At 40.9% G+C, this 22,881-nt stretch overlaps 1 protein-coding gene across 1 annotated transcript in view; it reads left to right on the top strand.

Moving 5' to 3' along the window:
* The first annotated feature begins 14,205 nt into the window (after positions 1–14,205).
* LOC130838640 (cytochrome b5 type B) overlaps positions 14,206–22,881 on the top strand; it is a 33,100-nt gene continuing 24,424 nt past the window's right edge. The window contains exon 1 of the mRNA XM_057712054.1: positions 14,206–14,442. Within this exon, the coding sequence (XP_057568037.1) occupies positions 14,281–14,442 (162 nt within the window). The 5' untranslated portion in view covers positions 14,206–14,280. The remainder of the gene's footprint in view (positions 14,443–22,881) is intronic.

Below are 22,881 nucleotides of genomic sequence, written 5' to 3'. Positions count from 1 at the left end.
TGATATGCATACTGTCATAGCCTGTATGAATTACTTTACAAAACTCAGGTATAAGAAAATGCACATTTTTCAGTTTGGGGGAGAGTCAAACTTAAATACAACTCTACCTCGACCTTTCCAGGTGATACAATCTCAATCATTTTTGGCCACACTGCCCACTTGGCCTCATGAGATTAAAGAAGTATCTGGGGTTTAGGAAATTCAGAAAAATTGGAGAAGGGCCTTTGGTTTACACGGTGGTCCCTGAGATGCTCGTTGTTCTGTGTGGTTTATTTGAAGGTGAAAGGCTCAGACTCAGTGTCAACCCTGATCATCAGGATCCTCTTGGAGAGTCCGAAGACCTAGGAGATGCTTAGCGCTTGGTCTTCCTAAGGCCACCAGCCACCCTCATCCTGCCACCTTCTGTGGGATTGTTACTCTGAAACTTGCCCTCTCCTCATCCTCCAGTGGGTTTGCACTTTAAAAAACTATCTTGCAGAGAATGGGGGCAGCTAGAGAAGATTTTGGGGAGACCCATTAAAGCTGGTAAGTCCCCAACTTGGACTCAGCCTCAACTTTCATTAAATAGCAAATGGGAAAACTGGGAAAGGAGAAAGAAACAAAAATTTTTTAAGCTTCTAAGGGTTTTGCAAACAATTGGAGTAATTAAAAGTTCTCAGAAGTAGCCGATGGTGCCCTTTTCACCGAGGGAATGTGGGCCAAGCATGATATATTAAAAGAGAGGGAGCTGCTCTATTGAAGTTAAAAATAATCTTCTGTCACATGGCTAATTTGTTGGAATGCAGCAATTAAAGGGCTCTGGGCGAGGGAGAGCTGGAAGCAGCTGGGGAGCTTGCAGGCAGAGTGCACGCCCTTGGGACTGTGTCTGCAGAGAGAGAAAACACTGTCATAGCTGACTTAGGGCACCTTATCAGAAAGTCCACAAAGGGGGCAGGAAGAAGGAAAAGTGAGGTTGGGTTCAGAGCTGTGACCTGTGGGTTTATCAGACAGTGAAGGGATAGGTCAGGACTTGTCACCTGTGCTCTGGGATGCTGATTCACTCAGCAAGGATGAAGGCTTTCCAGTTTCCCCTGCACTTTGAAAGCGCATGCCTTTGAATCCATTTCAAAGAAACACATAACCCAAAGGAGCCCTTTGATCCTAAATCTGTGGGAAAAACAAACCTATACAGTCTTAAGGGGCAAAGCTCAGGCCAAGAATATAAATCCTAGATTGGGGAGTTAGGGTGCTTCAAAAGTTTTTGAAATTTTTGAATTTTTTTTTGGGGGGGGGGGCGGTATTTTTTAGTTGAAAGAGTTTTAAGAAAATAGTTATCTGGTATAATATCTGAAATTTCCAGGTGCGGCAACAAGCTCAGAGAGGCTGATTTGCCCAAGGTCGCTCAACGAGCAAGTGACAGAAGCTAGGTTCTAAATCAGGTCTTTAACAAGAGTGGAGGACGTGGTGGTTAGGAAGTTCAGGTTTCAGATGGCCCTGATGTGGAATCCTCGCTCCAGGGGCCGTGGAACCCTCTTACAAGTGCCTAACCCCTCTCCTCTCAGTTTTACCATGTGTAGAGTAGGAATCACAATAGTACCCACCACCCAGAATTGTTCAAATGCATGTGAAGTGTTCGATGTCTAGCCTAGAGTAAATGCTTAATAAAATGCTAGCTGTTATTTTTCCACAGCTGTTTCTGTACTACCCTGCATCAATCTCCTTGCGCCACTTTGCAGGTTAACTTGCCCACACATCTTCTTTGGTTTGGGTGGGACTGTCTTTCTCTTCTTTCTACCTCCAACTCTCATCCATTACATATGAAGGAAAAGAGGATCAGTCACTTTCTCCTAGAATTTTCTGCATTCCAAGGCACCCATATTACTTGTCTTCTCTCAAGCTATAGGCCCTCCAGCCTGTGCTTTCAGTATGGTTTCCAAGTTGCTGGCAAGCAAAAATGGTGCCACCATGAAGAAGCAAGTATTGCTGCCCCAAATGCAGTAGCCAGATCTATGTGAATCTTTTAGAATACTTGATTAATTTTCAAATTTATAAAGGGCACCACTAACAGAAGGGGCTCTGAACATCCAATGGGTGTTTGGGCTTCATAGCCTAAGCACCCCTGGAAAGTGGAAGCCAAGTTCTGTGTGTGCGCACACATTGCAAAGAACAAACTCCTACCTGCCACTAACTTGAGCCAAAAAGGGGAAATTTTAGTGGCTCTTGTAACCACAAGACTAGATTTCATTTCTAACTAGATCCAAGGGCCAACAATATCCCCAGGGCACCTTTCTGCTTTGTTGGGCTCCATTCTTTAGAGTCTTGCCACTTGGCAGACAAAACAGCTGTGGAGAGCTCCCAGCTTTACTCTTTTCCAGTTCAGTATTCATTTAAAGAAGCAGTCTTCCTGGGCTTCCTAGGTGGCGCAGTGGTTAAGAATCCGCTTGCCAATGCAGAGATCACGGGTTCGATCCCAGCTCCACTTCCCACTTCCCACATGCCGCGGAGCAACTAAGCAACTAAGCCCGTGTGCCAAAAAAAAAAATAGTCTCCCTGCCCTTAGTCCTATTCCCTGACTGGGTGCCTTAAACCAAGTGCGCATTCGAAACAACCCGGCCAGGGAAATGAGCTTCTCTGATTGGACAGATTGGATCACATGCCCCAACTGTAACCGGGGAGGCAGAGCATCTGATTGGCAGCCCCACGGGCTTCACATACACTAGAAAAGGAACATTTCCTCCCAGGAAGATGGGGTACAGAGACCAGAAGAAAGGGAAAGGCAGGCAGATATAGCTCGTTAATACCAAAGCCCAGCACTTACGTACACGTTTCTGAGGTGGTGGTTTAGCGTTTGCTTCATATCCTCAAAATGTTCTACAATCCAAGAAATACCAAGAAATAGTAAGAACTTTGGGAGAGGAAAACGCTTTCTCCTCACTTCAAATATTTCCTTCCTGTAGAGGGTCATCAATTAATATGAATGCTCCAGGCTCCTCTTCATGCCTTCCCTCTCGTGCACTTAGAGAAGGGAAGGCATTAGGAGAAACTGGACATGAGTCTCTCAGTGTCTTCCTTTTCCTAGACTCTTAGGGTCGAGACGCTGGGAAGGCACACAAGTTCTCTTCCTCCACATCGGGAGGGAACCCTGGTCTACTGTTGCCTGGGACTGTGGGAAAGTCTGTTTAATTAGGATTCAAGGAAGCCTATTGGGCACACATGTTCAGCTACATTCTCCGACGTATAGCCTTATCAGAAGATAACTCATCTCCTGACCACCCAGACCCCCAATTGATTCAGAGCCTGAGTAGGGAGGAGGCATGCTATTTATCGCGCCCCTTCTCAAAAGTCAACAAGAACCACCCACTTAGGTTATCAGGGACTCACAGATTTATCCTCTCAGTCTTCCCTTCCGGGCTGGGTCCCCCACGGGAGGAGCTGGTCTCTTTGGGAATCCATAGAGATAGTGGAGCACTGGGAGCAGGCTCAGAGGGAGGCCACAAAAATGATGAAAGGCAAGGAAGCTAGATTCACAACAGCAGGTGAGAGAAACTGGGATTATTTCACATGGAGTAGGGGGAAAAAAAGGCAATGGAGGGGTGATCCGGGTGAGCCTTGACCAGAACCACGCTGAGGGTGTGACATCACTGGTATTTTTCCACAGCCTCACCCTGACCCTGAGCCCAGTCACATCTGTCCTTCACCACTCCCGTCCCACTCATGTCCTTCTATGTCCATCTCTTTGAAAAGAACTTGTTCCACTTCCAGAGAGGTGCCAGAGGTTGGGGCACACAAATCACTGTAAGTAAAATAACACTATAGTATCATTTCTTTTTGATTTAACAAAAGTAGTACACAATCTGTGAAAAGAACTAAAAAGACACAGAAAAGGATATAGATGAAAACTGAAATCAACTCCAAGCCTTCAACTCTGAGATAGCTGTCCTTAGCATTTTGGTCTATTATTGTCCCTCCTTCTTTCTATACATATTTTTAAGTGTATTCTTTACATCTTTAAGAATTTTATAAAAACATTTCAAATAAAATAGCAGCATGTCGTGTAAAAGATGAAAGTGGTATATTATGCTATTTGTCTTAATATTATGATCTATGTGTACTATTAAGTGAATATTTTTGATCATCAGCACTTCCTTTTCTCTCTCCTGGCCTTGAGAATGGTTGACATTAATGGGACTCACTTGAGAGGAAAGTACTGGGGTCATGACACCCATTTTAGAGACAGGGAACTGCGACTTACCCATAGCCACACCAACTCCTGCTTGGGTGGCCAGGATCCCAGGGGATGGAAACAGTTTTCTAATGTAATAGATAATTTTGTTGAGAAAAGGGGATGAAAAAGGTGGCTTCCATAAGCCAGGGTTCTTGACCTTCCTTCTCTATCAGAAATACCTATCACATCTACCACAGTGGCCTCCCCAGCTCCCAAGGTTTTGATTCTGGGAACATATAGCTGCAAAGGAACCAAGAGTCAAGGGAATGTTGTTTATCAGCAGGAGAATTATTTTATTCAATGTGTTTCCTTACATGAGTTTGGACAATAAGGGGAAAGAATGAGAAGAAATAAAAGGCCGGTTGCTCAGGCCACTTTTAATGAATCACTCCCCCAGTGTCATTACCCATCTCCAGTCAGGAAAAGCTTGAGTTTTTCCATGCCAAGAAAAACAGAGGGCAGGAAGAAACAAATTACAACCTTGTTTGTGTTTTGTGTCTTAACTATTTGATTTACAGGCCCAGATCCAATGATTATGGATGAAAGAAAATATCCCAGTGTCCCAAACCTAACCTGAACTTAACTGGGGGTGGGTCTCACGTCCACTGCTCAAAGTTAGCATGAAGTTAAAAATGCTTTAAGAATAAAGCTTCAGGGTTTGGGGCTGCCTGAGCAGGCCAGTAGCAAGGCCAGATTGTTTTCCCATCATCCCAATCAGGATGAGTATTATGAAAAACTAAAAAAATAATAAGTATTGGTGAGAATGTGGAGAAAACGGAACCCTTGTGCACTGTTGGTGGGAATGTAAAATGGTACAGCTGTGATGGAAAACAGTATAGCAGTTCCTCAAAAAATTAAAAATATAATTACCATATGATCCAGCAATTTCATTTCCAGGTACTCAAAAGAATTAAAATCAGGGTCTCAAAGAGATACCTTACACCTAAATATTATTAGTTTTGGTTGGTCTATTGTTTGGCCAACCATTATTCCTTGTCCTGGCAGGCAGTGGCTAATACATTTGCCTTTAAATTTATTAAATGCCCTTCAAATAGCTGCCTTGGACTTGGGAGAGTTCTGAGTTAGGCAAAATGAGAGCAAGCCTCTTGAGCTGGCCCTTCAGGAAGCCACCAGACTGGTTGAAATGAGCAACCACAATTTTTTGAGAATGAGGTCACTTCTACTACCTCCAGGACTAAGAACTTGTGCTAGGGGTGGGAGCTTGGTGTCAAAGCTTCTGCCAAACTAGAGAGCAGGGCGTGGGGACAAGATAAGTTAAAACACCGCAAAGCTCTCTGACTGAGATTCAACTGTTTTTTCTTGATTAAGCATTCACCTGGATGTTGTAATCTTTTGCTTAGTTTCCAGAATGCCAGTAAAGTTGATTTTGAGAGTCAAAAAGAAAAGAAAAATATCATGTAGCCGTGACCTCTATAGAAAGAAAACAAAATGATATGTTGGACCAAGTAGCCACTTAGAAGTTGGTGGTGGCTCACTGAAGCCTCACCCAGGGGTTGACATTTAACCAGAGATTAGAATGTTAAAATCCAAATATGAACTTGGGCAGAGAGAATACCCCTAAAGCAGGCTTGTGCTCAGCATATAGAAATCAAATCATCCATTTGATGATTTGATTTCTATCAAAAGAAAGTCTTGGCCATTAGGATTATTTTTCAGCTATTGATCTGGATGGAAGGTTGATAAATTCCTTTCTGACTCTTAAGTATAGAAAAAGATGTTTGACCTCACTCGTAAGAAGAGAAATGCAAGTCAAAACTACAGTGTGATACAATTTTTCAAATGTCTGATTGTTATAATCCAAAAAGTTTGAGAACACATTCTGTGGGGCTGTGAGGAAACTGGCACTCATATGCATTGCCAGTGAGAATATAAATTGGTACAATTGCTAACAGTACAGATGCATGTGCCTTTGAATTAGAAGTCCCATTTTCTTCTTGTACATGCGTACGATGATGTAAGATCCAAGTTACTAATTACAGCAATATTTGTAATTCCAAAACACTGGAAACCTACATCTCCATCAGTAGGAGACTGGTTAAATTATGATACGTTCAAGCAAACTATGAGTACTGAACTATGGAAAACTATACAACTGTCAAAATAAATGAGGAGGCACTTTATGTATTATTATCTAAACATTTCTAAGATGTCATTAAATAAAAATAGCAAGATGCAGAACTGTGATGTTTGCTACTTTTTATATATGAGTAAAACTAAGTATAAATATTTGTATTTACTTGCATTTGCATAGAGAAATTCAGGAAGGATGCACAAAAAATTATTAAGTGATTATCTGGGGTGGGTGAGTGGAAGGGAATGGAAAGTGGGTAGAAAAGGTGAGCAAGAAACTTTTTATTGAGATGTTTAATTTTTTTTTTTTGAGCCATTTTGGAACAATCCTAGGATGCTTAGAATCAAACAACCCTCCCTGAGGCCATACCTTGGACAATATGGGCTCTTAACTTTGCACAGTTTCCTGAAGCTTCCCTAATACTGGATGGCCAGGCCTGGACCTGGGAAGGGAAGGAGAGTGTTGGACTGTGATGGCTTTAAGAGTTTGTCTTCCCACTGGCAGGGGATGAAAACAGGTTGCCAGGGGACATAATACATTGAGAAGAGCAATAACGGATTTGAGGGCTACCTCAGTGTATTCCGTTCTTGAATAGGAAAGGGGCACTTCTCCGCAAAAAGACTGTGAGAACCCAGGAAGTGTGTTTGATGTCTGCAAAAAAATGGGGCAGAATCCTTGTTCCTGGCTCTATTCTCTAGGAGCATGCACAGTGTCTTCCTTGACAATTTCCTATTCCATTTCCGCTATTTATACAAAAGCAGTAAAATGAGCTTGCAAGGAGCAGCATCTCACACACTAGCCTGTTATCTGAGATAAATTTCACAGCTGGACAGCAGTGGGGAGAGGATTTTCTAATACGTCTGTAAAAACAGTGAGAGTAAAATGTTAATGTTGACATGTTTCATGTGGTAGTAAAATGTTAATCTTAAAATGTTTTATATGAAAGCACCAACTTCCTCTTAGAGAGTAAGTTTCCTTGAGAGCTGGGTCTCATTTATAGCACCTAGAAATAATAACTGCAAACTAGGCAGCATTTAACTGAGGACTCTGTGGCAGGCATTATGCTGAGTTTTAATACACTGACACAGTACTTAGTTGTAGTTTCTCAGTAAATATTTATCAAAGAGCTTGAAAAAAACTATCAAGACAGTCAAGAAGTGAAAACTAGGGAACAGCATTCCTCCTGAATATAGACACAAAGATCCTTAAAAAAAAAATTGTAGCAAATTGAACCCAACAATAGATAAAAAAGACTAACATTGTAACCAAGTGAGGTTTATCCCAGAAATGCAAAGGTGGTTAAGTTTTAGAAAACTATTCGAAGTAGTTCACCATATTAGCAGAATAAAGGAGAAAAATCATATGAATATCATCCTAATAGATGCAGAAAAAATATTTGACAGGCTTCAATCTCCTTTTAGGACTTAAAGAGAGGAAAAAAAAAAAGACCTCAGGAAACAAGGGAGATGGAAGATTTCTTCCCTCTATCGCATGAAGAGTATCTACTGAAAAATCTACAAACATCATATTTAATTGTGAAAGACTGGATCCCTCCTAAGATTGGAAACAAGCTAGAGATGCTCATTTCACCATTTTTATTCAATGTTCTACTAGAAATGCTAGTGTAAAATGGTCCTTGCCAGTGAAATAAGGCAAGGGGGAAAAAAGGCGTACAGATTGGAAAGGAACAAGTAAAACTGTCCCTATTAGCAGATGATATTATTGCTACATGGAGATTTCCTTCCTAAAAAAACTTATGTGTTTGTTTGGGTGCACTGGATTAGTTGCAGCCCATGGGGATCTTTGTTGTGGCATGTGGGATCTTTAGTTGCAACATGCGGGATCTAGTTCCCTGATTAGGGATGGAACCCAGGCCCCCTGCATTGGCAGCACAGGGTCTTAACCACTGGACCACCAGGGAAGTCCCACTATGTAGATATTCCTAAGAAACCTACAAAACAACCACTAGAACTATAAGTGAGTTTAACAAGGTCATAGGGTACTAAGTCAAAATCAATTATATTTCTCTGTTATAGCAGCAAACAATTGGAAAATATAATGATTCCATTTATAATAGCATAAAAACCATAGAATATTTAGAAATAATTTTAACAAAAGATGTAGAAGACCTCTATGCTGCCAACCACAAGTTAGAAAAAGATTCAGGTAAATGGAGTGGTATACCATGTTTGTGGATTTTGAGTCTCAAGGTTGTTAAGGTGTTCATACTTTATATATTCATCTCTAAGCTCTTTTACAGAAATTAACAGGCTGATTTTAAAAGGTAACCTTATTATTTGGGGATACTTTTAGATTTACAGAGAAGTTGCAAAATAATACAGAGTTCTTATACACCCCTCACCGCACTTCCCGTAACGTTAACATCTTAAATATACTATAGTGCAATTTGTCAAAACTAAGAAATCAATGCTGGTACATTCCTGTTACTTTAATCTTAATTTCACTGTTTTTCTCCCCGATATCTTTTTTTGTTTTAGGATCCAGTCCAGGTTGCCACTTTGAATTGAGTTGTTGTGTCTCTTTAGTCAAATTGGGTCTGACAGTTTCTCCTTGTTCCCTTGTTTTTTGTTTTGTTTCTGATTTTTAAATGAGTTTGACAGTTTTGATTGATATTGGTCAGGTATTTTGTAGAATGTTCCTCAGTTTGGGTTTGCCTAATGTTTTTCCTATGTTTAGACTGAGATGATGGGTTTGGGGGAATAAGGCCACAGTGGGGAAATGCCCTTGTAGCACATGCCAGGGAGTACATGCCATCAACATGATTTATCACTGACGATGTGAACCTTGATCACCTGGTTCAACAAGCTGATTTTAAAATTTATGTGGAAATAAAAAGGATCTAGAATAGCAGAAACAATTCTGAAAACTACAAGCAAAGCTGAAGGACTTACATTACCTGACTTCAAGCCTTCCTACAAAGCAATCGTAACCAAGACAGTGTAGAATTGGCATAAGTATAGACAAATAAATCACTGGAACAGAATAGAAAGTTCAGAAAAAGACCCACACTTTCATGGGCAATCTATTTTCAATGAAAACATGAAAACAATTCAGTGGGGAACTGTTTTCATCAAATGGTGTTGGAACAACTGAGTATCCAGTTGGAAAAAGGGAGATTGAGAAAGCTGGCTAAGGTTACCAAGTGTGTGAGTAGCAGGGACAGGGATTCCAAGCTAGACCTTCTGGCTATCATGTGCTATAAATTATGAATATGAATTAATAATCAATACATTTAGGCTGCAGTATTTTCCTGAATCAAATTCAACTTGAAGCCATACTTTTCAAAAATGTCAATGTCGTAAAAGAAAAATAGAGGCTGAAGAAATATACTTGATTAGGGACTTCGTTAGTGGTCCAGTGGGTAGGACTCCACACTCCCAATGCAGAGGGCAGGAGTTCAATCCCTGGTCAGAGAACTAGATTCCGCGTGCATGCTACAACTAAGACCCAGGCAGCCTAAATAAATAAATAGTACCTGATTAAAGGAAACTAAGGAGACATAAATAAATGCAATACATTATCCTGAGTTGGATCCTGGATCACATAGACACACCAAAATTCCCACAAAGGACATTATTAAAATAACTGGAAATTAATTTGGATGTTAGATAATAGTTTTATATGAATGTTAAATTCCTGAACTTGAAAAATCATAGGAGGGCTATGTAAGAGTGTGTTCTTATTCATAGAAGATACGGAATTATTTGGAGGTAAAGTGCCATGATATCTGCAACTTACTCTGAAATGGTTTGGTTTAACATTATTAAAAATAAATACATATGGAAGAAATCAAATGTGGAAAAATAACAATTGGTGAATCTAAGTTAAAATGGAAATTCATTGTATTATTCTTTCAACTTGTTTGAAATTCTAAAAAAGACATTTAAAAAAATGTATTTATGTGGTTCGCCGGGTCTTAGTTGCAGCACATGGGATCTTCATTGCAGCATGTGGGATCTTTTAGTAGCGCCATTTGGGCTCTTAGCTGCAGCATGCGCGATCTAGTTCCCTGACCAAAGATTGAACCCAAGCCCCTGAACTAGAGTCTTAACCACTGGACCACCAGGGAAGTCCCTAAAAAAAGAAATTTAAATATTAATTTACAAAAACCACTTTAATCTGATTCTAATTCAAATTGCCATGATGGTGGCCAATTTGGCCTCAGTCACTTATGAGCATCCCTCTCCTCCTCCCCAGGGGTTTTGTATCGAGCAAAACATACAGGAAGGGCCCTCTAAGTCTTCTGTCCACATTGCTCACCTCCCGAAAGATCTGCTGCAGAGCTGCCAGCCTCCACACTGGAGCTCAAATCTGTCTGCTAGCTGGGAGCCCTGGCACAGAGGGTCCAATCTTTCTGCACGTTAGCATGTAGCCCTTCCCCTCCAAAATCCTGTCACCAGCCTAGGTCCCTTTGGAGAAGCTTGTGGGCTTCCGGCTGTTGGAGGAATCCCAAATCACTTTCCTCTTCCCAGCCTCAGAAAGCCCGATTTTGCTTTTGTGGTACTCCAAATATATTTGTCCAACCCCGCCCTTTGCTGAGAGTTTCTTCCATGCTATCCTCTGAGCTGTTGGACTCAGTTTTCCTAGAGGTGGTGGTAGTAAAGGGAATGCTGTGTGATTTTACTAATTTACTGCATGAAAGATAAAGACATATCAAATATGCTTCAAAACACACTCACAGGCAATTCCCTGGTGGTCCAGCGGTTAGAACTGTACTTTCACCACCGAAGGCCTGGGTTCAATCCCTGCTGGCCAAAAAAAAAAAAAAAAAGAATGACTTTAAAAAAACACAAAACAGACTCACAGATAGTAGAGAACACACTAGTGGTTACCGGTGGGTGGGGAGGGGAGGGGCAATATGGGGGGTAAATTGGGAGGTACAAATTATTGGGTGTGCGGTAGGCTACAAGGATGTATTGTTCACGGCAGGGAATATAACCAATATTTTGTAATAACTGTAAATGCCTCCAAAGTTCAGTTTCCCAAAGTTATCCATAGATCACTTGCATCAGAGTCTTTCAAAATACTTGCTAAAAATGTTAATTTCAGATTCTATATCCAGCCCAGTGGACCTGAGTCTCTGGAAATGGGGCTAGGAATCTGCTTTTTAAATTTTTTGTGTGTCTTAAAGCAGTGTTTTATTATTTCTCATGATTCTGTGGGTTGATGGGGCTGTTCTGCTGATAGAGCCTGAACACGCTCGTGTGTTGGCATTGAGCCAACAAGTTGATTAAGGGGTGGGCTCAGCTGAGACAACTTAAGTGGCTGATCTTTGTCGACTGAAAAAACAATGCACAGAATGTGAGAGTTGTGAGTTAAGTTTCATTTGGGGCAAAATCAGGACGATAGCCTGGGAGACAGCATTTCAGATAGCTCTGAGAAACTGCTCCAAAGAAGTAGGGGGGAAGGTCAGTATATATGTGATTCTGGTGAAGGGGAAATACATGCAGTCAAGCACATATTTTTTGCAGAAGGGTTCTGCTGGTCTCATGCAGGTTACTGCTACTTACGAGGAGCAGATGTCACCATGAAGGATTTTAGATTTAGATTCTAGGAAGAATCTAGAAAGATTCTTTCTAGAGGAGATTCATTTCCTCGAAAGAATTGGGCTCATAAAATTGTCTCCTAAAAATATCTATCTGAAGACATGTTCTGCCAGTTTTTCCCAGAGCACAGAGTGCCTCATTCCTGATCTTCACCCTAAACTCCTTTCAGGGGGTGTTGAAGGTCAGTAGCTTCAGTGACTCATAATTTGATCCTTGTAGAAGTAAATGGCAAGTGCCAATTTGTAGGTGGCATCTTTAATCCCAGGCTTCTTCACAGCATAGTGAATTGTTCTAAGATGGTGAAGATGGAAACTTCAAGGCCTCTTAAAGTCTAGACATTGTACTTTGCACAGCATCACTTCTGCCACAATCTATTGGCCAAAGTAAGTAAAAAGCAAGCCAATATTCAAGGTGAGGAAGGGACTCCATGTCTGGACAGGAGGGAATCTGCATTTGTTTGTTTGTTTGTTTGTTTTTGGCTGTGCCACGTGGCTTGCAGGATCTCAGTTCCCTGACCAGGGATCGAACCTGGGCCCTGGCCTTGAAAGCACAGAGTCCTAACCCCTGGACCTCCAGGGAATTCCCAGGAATCTGCATTTTTAACATAGCCTTCTAAATTGACTCATGTACTCCGGGGTTAAGTGTGAATTGTTCATTTAACAAATATGTATACAGAGTTGTGTCCCTTTCCATTTGCTACAAATCTCTATTGCTAGCACTTAAGTTTTTATATATACATGTAAATGTTTTTGTTTCTTTCAGAAATATCCGAAATAGTAATGTGCTTAGGTACTGTTTGGAGATGGAATCACTGCTCAGAATGGTAGGAGAGTTGTGTAAAAGAAGGAATTTGAGGAGCTTGAAAGGTGAGTATGCATTGGAAGGAAAAAGGTATCTTAAGTGGGTGGACTTGGTGTGACCACAGATGTGGGCTTATACCAGTAGGTTTTGGGGTCAGTGGCTGGTTCACAAGGCTTATAAAAGGGAATGGTGGAAATGGTTGGGGGTGCATTATGGAGAGTATGGGAGAGAGACGTGGTGAAAATGACATCTCACCATGACCAGTTTTGTCAGTTGTAATGGCAGTTAAAAATGAGCAGCTCACAACACTGCATATTAACCAAACTTGTAATCCCAAAATGCCGGGACCTCGGGACTTCCCTGGTGGCGCAGTGGTTAAGATCCGCCCGCCAATGCAGGGGACACGGGTCCTATCCCTGCTCGGGGAAGATCCCACATGCTTCTGTGCAACTAAGCCCATGTGCCGCAACTACTGAGCCTGCACTCTACAGCCCGAGAGCGACAACTACTGAAGCCCTAGTGCCTGCAGCCTGTGCTCTGCAACAAGAGAAGCCACCACAAGGAGAAGCCTGCGCACCGCAATAAAGAGTAGCCCTAGCTCGCTGCAACTAGAGAAAGTCCATGCGTAGCAATGAAGACCCAATGCAGCCAATTAAAAAAAATGCTGGGACCTCTAGCAAGCGACAGTTGAGGCGATTTCTACTTTAGAACACACAGAATCCAAAACAGTGTACATTGTCCTGATCACTGAAGAATTTGTTTAAAAATCAGATCCGCCTCCCACCCCCCCTCACCTCGCTCTGAGCCTTATTAAGATATAACTGACATACAATAAAACCAGATTTTTAGTAGTGGCACAAACTTGGGATACTCCTTATGGCACCCCCAGTCAGTCTCATGGCCTCGGTCCACCACCTGTCATTTATGTACTGATTACTATATGCCGAGCGCTCTGTACGTATATGAATACACTCTCTCTCTCACTTAATCGGCCAGATTCCTCTATAAGGTAGAGGTTATCATGCCCATTTTCCTGGTGAGGAGGAAACTGAGCCTTATAGAGAGACTGGATTCGCTAGGTCACAGCCTGGAGGCTGCAAAGTAAAAATGTCAATCTGGGGCTGGAACCCAGGCTGCGCAGGAAGTGGGGGGGAAACGAATTCTGCGTGATTCAGGAGGGATCACGGCAAAGGGAAGGGAAAGGGGAACACGGTGATTCGGACCCATTTTCCGAAACCCTGTCCCCCAAGCGAAGACGAAACCTCTTTTTCCGACGGAAGTGTCTCCCTTAGGCGCCTTTCCAAAATCACGGCATCTGATTGGTGAGATTGGAGGGGCTAGATGGCCCTGATTGGTTATTTGGACCTCGAACCAGGCCTACGCCCCTGGGATCGGGCGAAGAGTGGGTGGGATTTGAAATTGGTGAGTTGCGTTTCATTGGCGAAAAGAAAACGAACCAGGAACTATTCGGAAGTGTGATTGGCTGTTGCTAGGAGCCTCCGCCGGCCTTCTGGGCCCCGGTTACGGAAGCCCGGGAGGACTGAGCGTGAGGTCTACCTCCAGGAAGTCGGCTGCGGAAACCCGGAGAGCGCTGGGGAAGAGGTGCCTCAGGCCCAATGGCGACTGCGGAAGCAAGCGGCTGCGATGGGAAGGGGGAAGGGGTCGAGACCTCAGTCACCTATTACCGATTGGAGGAGGTGGCGAAGCGCAACTCTCCGAAGGAGATATGGCTGGTGATCCACGGGCGAGTCTACGATGTCACCCGCTTCCTTAACGAGGTGGGGCCCGGGAGGTGGGCGGCCCCTGGGAGCTGCAGCGGTCTAGGTCGTCGAGCCTGGCAGTGGTGCTGGGGTGTTTCAGGGAGGAAAGTGAGGCCGGGTGAGGGCGACGAGGCTCACGAAAGGGACCACGGCCCTCCGAGACGGAGATTGGGGGCCCTTAGGTCTGCATGCCTTTCCAGCCGTCACTAAATTCTGGTGCCTTCAGTAACATACATCTTGCCTCTGTCACGTGTGGAGCACTTACTGTGAGCTTGGCTAAACTCTGAGTCACCGTTAGCCCGTTTTACGGAAAGGGAAACTGAGCCTCAGGGCCTCTCACCTAACAGTCTAGAGCCTCTCGAACCTGTTCGAAAGCTCCAAACTTCTGCTCTTTCCTCTGTGCCTTCGGAAGCAATACCATTTTTGGTTTTCATCGTCTTGAGAAGAAGCTGAGATGCCTCCTCCTTTCCCCCATTATGCTGCTTTTTTTCTATTTTGAGTTGACCTTGAGGTTATGAGTTGATTTTTTTTTTTGGCCATTGGCTCAGGTTCTGTCACCCTCTTTTGTAAATCAAACCTGTTGTATTAGGTTTTAAAAGTTCTCCTTGTGACCCTGGTACAACGGAGTGATTTTTTTTTTTTTAAGGAAACAGACTTTTAATGTTTAACTCTACTGAGGTATAATTTACCTACAGTAAATTGTGCCCGTTTAAAATGTACAGTTTGATGAGTTTTGACAAATGTATTCACCCATGTAATCACAACTCCAATTAAGAAGGAGCGTTTCCATCACCCTAAAAAGTTTCCTCTTCCTTTTTTGCATTCATTCCCCTAACTCCCAATCCCTGAGGGTTTGGGATAGTTTCAGTATAAATATAAATGTATTAATTAGTTAATTTATTTTTGGTGTGTATCATTTTGAGTAATAGATTAATAGTCTTATGGTTAATTTCTTGGAAATTCTTGCATAATATAACTACTATAACAGAAAAAGTTTCATTTTTCTTAGTTCTTTTCCTGAAGCAAGTGTACTAGTAAGATTTTTTCTATTAATTTGAGGCCCACGGGATAAATCTCTACCTCCCGATTCATAAATCTATGAAAACTTTTAAAATGTAAAGTTTCCCTAAAAGGACATTGTTTTAAATAAATCTTTCTAGTGGCCAGTAAGTTAACATCTTAGACTTTAGTAACTTCTTGCATTTGTAGGGTGTATAGCGTTTATGCTTTTAAAAGTACTTTCCCGTTATTTCAGCCTCGAAATAACTAGTTGACCATGAGTTGGATAGTAGTGATCCTTATTTTAACAGCAATATAAGAAATAGGTTCAGTGAGATTTTGGTCAGACAGTTGATTAATAGCAGGGTATGCTTTAGATTTTTCTTGTCCACACAGTATTACTTCAGAATTCTAGTCTTAGCCATGTCCTTTGGTGTATACCTCATAATAAATTTCAAGTGTGGCATATGGTAAAACAGTTCAAAATGGGTAGTCAGTAATGTTTTTCACTTGTGATTTCATTTCCCCCAGTTTCTTCTTCTTTTTTTTTTTATATAAATTTATTTATTTATTTATTTTATTGGCTGTGTTGGGTCTTTTTTGCTGTGCGTGGGCTTTCTTTAGTTGTGGTGAGTGGGGGCTACTCTTGTGATGCATGGGCTCCTCATTGCCGTGGCTTCTCTTATCACAGAGCACGGTCTCTAGGCTCGTGGGCTTCAGTAGTTGCAGCACACGGGCTCAATAGTTGTGGCTCACCGGCTCTAATGCGCAGGCTCAACAGTTTTGGCACACAGGCTTAGTTGGTCCGCGGCATGTGGGATCTTCCTGGAGCAGGGATCAAACCCGTGTCCCCTGCATTGGCAGGCAGATTCTTAACCACTGCACCACCTAGGAAGCCCCCCCAGTTTCTTCTTGATTGATTAGAATAGATAATGAACTTGGAAGGAACACTCAGTGCACGTAGTGGACATTAGTTTAATCTTGAATAGCGATTGCCAGCCTGGTTCACCACGTGTGGATGGAGCCAGAGACATCACAGGTGTGCTGGGGCGGCCCTTGAAGCTTCAGTTGCAGATCTTTACCTGCAGTTAGTTGTTCTAACTTACCTGTTCCAGAGTCTCTGTCCCTGTGTTCTTCTTTGTCCCAAGTCTATTCACGCATTCACTTACTCATTCAAATATTTATCGAGTGTCTACTAAGTGCCACATACTGTTCTAGGTGCTGAGGATGCAGCAGCTGATAGTTAAACATTTATGCCCTCATGGAGATTACAGTCTGTGGGAAGCAGATAATAAACAGAGCAAATAACTGAAATATATGCTAAGTGCTAAGAAGAAAAATAAAGCAGAGAAAAGGATTGTGGACATGGATGGGGTGAGGGTGTGAAGATGAGGGGTTGAAATTTTAGGTGCGATGGCCAGAAATAGCTTGATGAAGATGACTAGAGTAAAGGCCAGAGAGAAATTAAGGGAGCTGGCTGTCTGTAGGAAGAGCTTTTCTGGCAGAGGGAGCAGGTTCAAAGGCCTTGAGGTGCAAATATGTCTAGTGTGTTTGAGGAACAGTGAGGAAGGTTACGGTGGCTGGAGAGTAGTAGAAGTCAGCATGATCAAGGGCGAGGGCAGGTCAAGTACAGCTTTGCCGGTTTTAGAAAGGATTTTGACTTTTGTTCTGAGATGCAAAAGTACACTGGAGCAGAGGGGCAATAAGCTGTGATTTAATGGTTTAATAGTATCACTGACTGCACTGTTGAGAAGAGACTGAAGGAGGGCATGAGCCCAGTTAGGAGGCTGTGACAGTAATGGCAAGAGATGGTGGCTTGGACTAGGGTAGTGGCAGTGGGGGTAGTGAGATGTGTCAGATTTTGGATTGTGATGGTAGAGCCAATAGGATGGCTTGGATTTGAGGAGTGAGAGAAGGAGTCAGGGGTGACTGAAGTTTTTGGCTTGCAGGTCTGGAAGAATTGGGTTGCTGTTAGATCAGATGGGGAAGAAACATCAATTTTCATCCTTTTCTTTCCAATCTGAAATCATTTGGGGGCTCCTCCTTAGAAAGGGGTTCCTAATTTGAATATCTACATCAATAGATTGCTTTTTTTTTTTTGATTAATGAATATGGTTAGAGTGTTACTCTGGACTTTGCAATAATTTAGAATTGGTAATATAATTGAATTATCTTTCCCCTAACAAATTAATTTTGCATTTTTGATTCAGTGGTATTAGTTTAATTTATTGAAATCATGAATGAGAAACCAAAACCTTGCAATAGTACACATCATTGTCTTTCTACTATTTAGTAGTTTAGAAAAAAATCAGGTAAAAATGGTTACAATATCGTATGACATTGACTAGGAAATATCAAAGTGCATCTCTCTTAGCAAGGGTAAGTATGATTTTGTGAACTTTTGTTTCACAAAGAATATTGTTGTGAACCTTTGTTTCTGGTTATATTCTTGTTTTCTTACTGCATCACGAGTGAGAAAAGTTGGGAAACCATTGTCATATAATTAACCATTTCTGACAAGAGTAACTTAAAATAACACGTGCTATTTTGAAGCTTTCTGTGTATTTTTTTAGTGACAATTGGCATGAGTGGAAATACTACTTTAGGACCTGCCGCACAGATGGGATAGCATTTTATTCATTCAGCAAACATTTGTTAAGTGCTGACTCTACCAAGTGCTGTAGTACCAGGCCGTGGTAGTATAAAAATAAACATGGTCCTGCCCTCTTGTAGCTACCCTTCTAAGGAAGACAAAAGAAAACAAAGCAGAAACAGCCAGATGTTAAATGATGGTGCTTTCTGGGAAAGAAATAGACAAGAAATAGAATGAAAAATGGTGATGGTGGAGAGATCTACTTTAATAAGAGTGATCTGGGAAAGCTTCTGTGAGAAGATGGCTTTTAATTGATGAGAGGGAACTAGCTTTGGGAAGACTAGAGAAAAGAGCATTCCAATAGCCTTTGCAGAGTCAAGCAAGAGTTAGGCACGTTAGTTGGACAGAAAGCAGCTGTGGCTTTAGTGTATCAAATGAAGGTCGAGAATGGCCAGAGAATGGCCAGAGAACTCGGCAGGAGCCAGGACAGGCAAGGCTGGGTAGGTAGTATGGATTTGATCCTAAGTGTAATGGAAAACCACTGAAGTCTTTTAAGATGGGGGTGACACTGAAGCAGTTTATTTCAAATAGATTACTTTTGCTGAGGATTTGAGAATAGGTAGGAGGGAAAAACAATACAGAAGGGAAGAAAGTAAAACTCTTTAAACCCCAAGAATTTGTTTGCTTCCTTCTACATCTTCCATACATATACCAATGTATACAGATATGTATAAATAGAATCATAGTATTCCTTAATCGAATCATAGTGTCTTAATTGATTTGGTTTAATAGTAATAGTATTTATGGGGTACTTATTCCAATGGCTTACATGTAATTTCTTTTTTAACCCTCCTAACAACCCATTTTATTTTATTTTTTTAAGAACTTTTATTGAGATACAATTGACCTACAATACACTGCATATATTTAAAGTGTACAATTTGATATTTTTTATTAGTAATGTAAATACGGCAATCCCAATCTCCCAATTCATCCCACCCCAACTGCCCCTGCTTTCCCCATTTTAACCACCCATTTTAGAGATGAGAAAACTGAGGAGCAGAGAAATAACTTTCACAAAGTCATAATGTTAAGTGGTACAGTTTGAACTCAGGCAGTCTGACCAGATGGCCTATGCCCATCACATTAGAATTTGCCTCCTTTTTTTTTTCCATGGCTATAGAGTATGGAGTTAGGTCTGTTTTACAGCTACCTTCTTCCACATCATAGGTATAATTTGGAAGGATTGGGAATGTCATAGAGGGAAGTTAGAACTAGTACCTTTTTTCTGGAATCCAGGTAATTTTTTCATTTTTTTGAATAGGTCATACAGGTATACTGTGAAAAGCCTTCCTCCCATCTGCCCAGTTGTACCTCCTCCTGAAGTTAACTACTGTTGTTTGTGAATCCTTTGGGGTTTTGTTTTGTGTGTACAAGCAAAAGTGAATGTAGTTCCTTCCACTTTTTTTTTTCTTCGCCCATAAGGTAACAACATACTATACTCACTGATATATGCCTTGCATTTTTCACATAACTGTATATCTCAGGAGTCTTCCATATTCATAGAATTCGTTGGACTGATTATAACTTATTTCAGCAGTCTCATATTTATAAACATTTGGGTTGTTAGTAATATTTTGCTATGTAGATTTTTCCCCCGCCTAAGTCAACTCTATTGAGGTCTAATGTACATACAATAAAATGTACAGATTTTTATGTGGAGTTAAGTGAGGTTTGACAAATGTCTCACCTGTGTAATCACCATCACAATCACCGTATAGAACATTTCTACCATCTATGTTTCTGTACAACCACTGATTTGTTTTCTAACACTGCAAAACAGTATGCATTCTTATGTCTAACGTCTTTCGCTTAGCATATCTGTGAGATTCACCTGTATTTTTCCTATTTAGTGCTTTTTATTTTATTGTAACTGTACTAAAATTTATCTCTTCGTCTGTTGATTGACACTTGGGTTGTTTCCATTTTTTGGCTATTATGAATAAAGCTGCTGTGAACTTTCATATACAAATCTTTGTGTGGACATATGTTTTCATTCCTCTTGGGTAAATACCTAGGAGTGAGATTGCTGGGTCATATTTTTATTTGTTGTTTTTGTTTTACTTTTTAAGCAACTGCCAGACCTTTTCCCAAATTGTCTCCATCATTTTACCCAGTCCCATCAGCAATGTGTTAGTTTTCCAGTTTCTCCACATTATCAATGACACATGATGTTTTGTCAGTGATTTTACTTTTAGCAATTCTAATGGGTGTGCGCTGGTATATAACAATGGTTTTAACTTGCATTTTTCTGATGACTAATGATGTTGAGTATCTTCATGGGCTAATTGGTCAGTTGCATGTCTTGTAAAATGTCTGTTCAATCTTGCTTATTTTTAATTGGATTATTTTCTTATTATTGACTTGAAAGCAGTCTTTATATATTTTGGATGCAAGTCCTTTCAGAAATATGTATTACAAGAATTTTCTCACAGTCTGTATTTTACCTTTTCACTTTCTTAAGTGTCTTTTGAAGAGAATTTTGGAGATATATATACACACACACAAAACACAGATATACATACACATACATACATACATACATATATACACACATTTGGTTTTTTATATATATATATATATATATATAAAAACAAACACATTCTATATATGGTTATATATATATAACATATTCTAATGGCTGGGTGTAAGTTTTGGGGTTCAGGAGTCTTGTTCAGTTTCCTACTTTACCATAACCTTGGGCAAATGTGTTCTGTACAGGCCCTTTCCCATCTCTTCAAGGGAGATAATAGTACCTACTCCACAGGATTGTTGTTGAGACAGTTAATTTAGATAATTCATTAAAAACTTATCATGGTGCCAGGTGTAAAGAGCTCAGTAAGTGTTAGTAGTTATTTTTATTAATAATAAAATTATATTATTTCCTGTAGCATCTTTTGAGTGCTTACTAACTAGTACATGCTCTGAAGATTTAAAGGTGGATGAGATGCTTTGGACTTGCTGGGAAGATGAGATCTGTGCACAAGCAATTATCGTGCAAGATGAGATCTGTGCACAAGCAATTGTAGGGTGGTCTTGCCTTAAGAAAGGCGGAGAATGCAGGCTCTGTTTGGTGCCACCCTAGGGTACCAGAGTTTGACTAATAGCATTTCTTACTGGATTTCTCCAAGGCTGGTCAATAGAAAGTGCAATTTGATCATTATCTACCTTGTGGAATTAACAAATCAATAGAAAGTATGCTTTCTTTCCTTGAACAGTCCCCAGTGGTTAAGTCCTAGGGAAGGCTAGAAATGAGGTGAGGCAAAATTTAACTTCCAGTACCATCCAGGTGAGCTGTCCTGATCAACAAATCGACACACCAAACAGGGAGAAAGGGCAGGTGGGATGGAAGGAGGGCAGAGGGAATGCCCCCTAGATCTCACTCTATTCCAGATTCTATGCTATGTTCAGGAATACAGCCATGAACTATGGGCCCTGTTCTTAGGGAGCTTATAGTCTAGTGGAGGAAGAAAGACATTAAATAAATAATTGCAATTGTGATAAATACCCTGAAGATGCCTGAGGAATTGTAGCAGTGGGACCCTAATATGATAGGGATTATATAAGGGTATATAATCTGCTGGGGATAAGTTGTGTTTGGATCTGCAGACCTGAAATTCTGACCCTGAGCAGTTATGACTGCCAAGGTTACACCCTTTCTGGCAGCCATCAAGTTAGGCTCTCCTAGGTGACACCCCTCCCTGCCTTACTAGGTTCTTGCTAATCCAAACGCAAATGCGTATGGACCTGCACCATTTCCTGCTGTTCACCACCCAGGTCTGTTATCTTTCTCTGCTTTGTGGGACTGTTTTTTAGGAAGTAGTTTTTTTCCTCTCCAAAACTTTAACCTCCATATCTTATTTTGATGAGATATTCTGCTAATCTGTTTGGCTAGCCCGGCATAATTTTGCAGCTTCCGTAATCTTAATGTTTCTAGATTTCATTTTCCAAGTCAGATGGTCTTTAGCATATCCCTATTGTTACATTTTTATTACATCAGCATGGAATTTCCATTCACAGAGAATTTGTGTAATTTTTTCCCAGTAAGATTTTTATTCTGTAACTGTCATTCTTCGCATTCTCGTCTTTTCTGCCCATCTGTCCCCATCCTTTCCATAGAATTAGTAATCTGAAAGTATTATTTTCTCTTAGCAATTCGTCCTCTTTCTTTTCTATATTAAAACATAAAATTTCTGTCCTCCTTTCAATAGTACCTAGTAAATGAACTTAAGGAAAAGCCAAAAGCCTTCCTTTGCTCCCTACCACATATTCTGTGGACAGTTGAACTGACTAAAACCCTTCACAAAAGGACATTACAAAGTTTCCTTTGTATCTGTAAAGCATTTCTCCTGATTATTGCTGGACTGAGATAGAAATGAATCGATCACAGGCATTGTTTCATCAGTTGAAAGTTCATGATCTTGGTTGCCATATAGTTTATTTGAAATATTTGTAGTGTTATATAATTGCTTATGCAATAAAAGCTGAGACAAGATCCATTAGTCTTAAAACACAAAGCCTATCCAGTTCAAAAGAATCATTTTTGCAAATTCATATGAGATTTAAAAGCAAAGCAGATCCTAGGGGGAAAAAAAGGGAAATGTGTACTGGTGTACTGCCTTATATTATGTTTACTTAATAAAGACAGGGAGAAATTTATGATTGTCCAATAGATTTGAATAGCACTGATCACTAATCTAGGGGACTGAGGATAACCTCCAGACTCCTTAATCTTATTTGTTTTGTTTTGCTGTGATTCAGACAGAAGTAAATTTTGGGGCTTACATTAATTATAGGTACGTAAA

Source organism: Hippopotamus amphibius, chromosome 16 (assembly GCF_030028045.1).
Source record: "Hippopotamus amphibius kiboko isolate mHipAmp2 chromosome 16, mHipAmp2.hap2, whole genome shotgun sequence".
Lineage (NCBI taxonomy): Eukaryota > Metazoa > Chordata > Mammalia > Artiodactyla > Hippopotamidae > Hippopotamus > Hippopotamus amphibius.
Note: the sequence above shows the minus strand (reverse complement) of the source record. Positions and strands in the feature narration are given on the sequence as shown.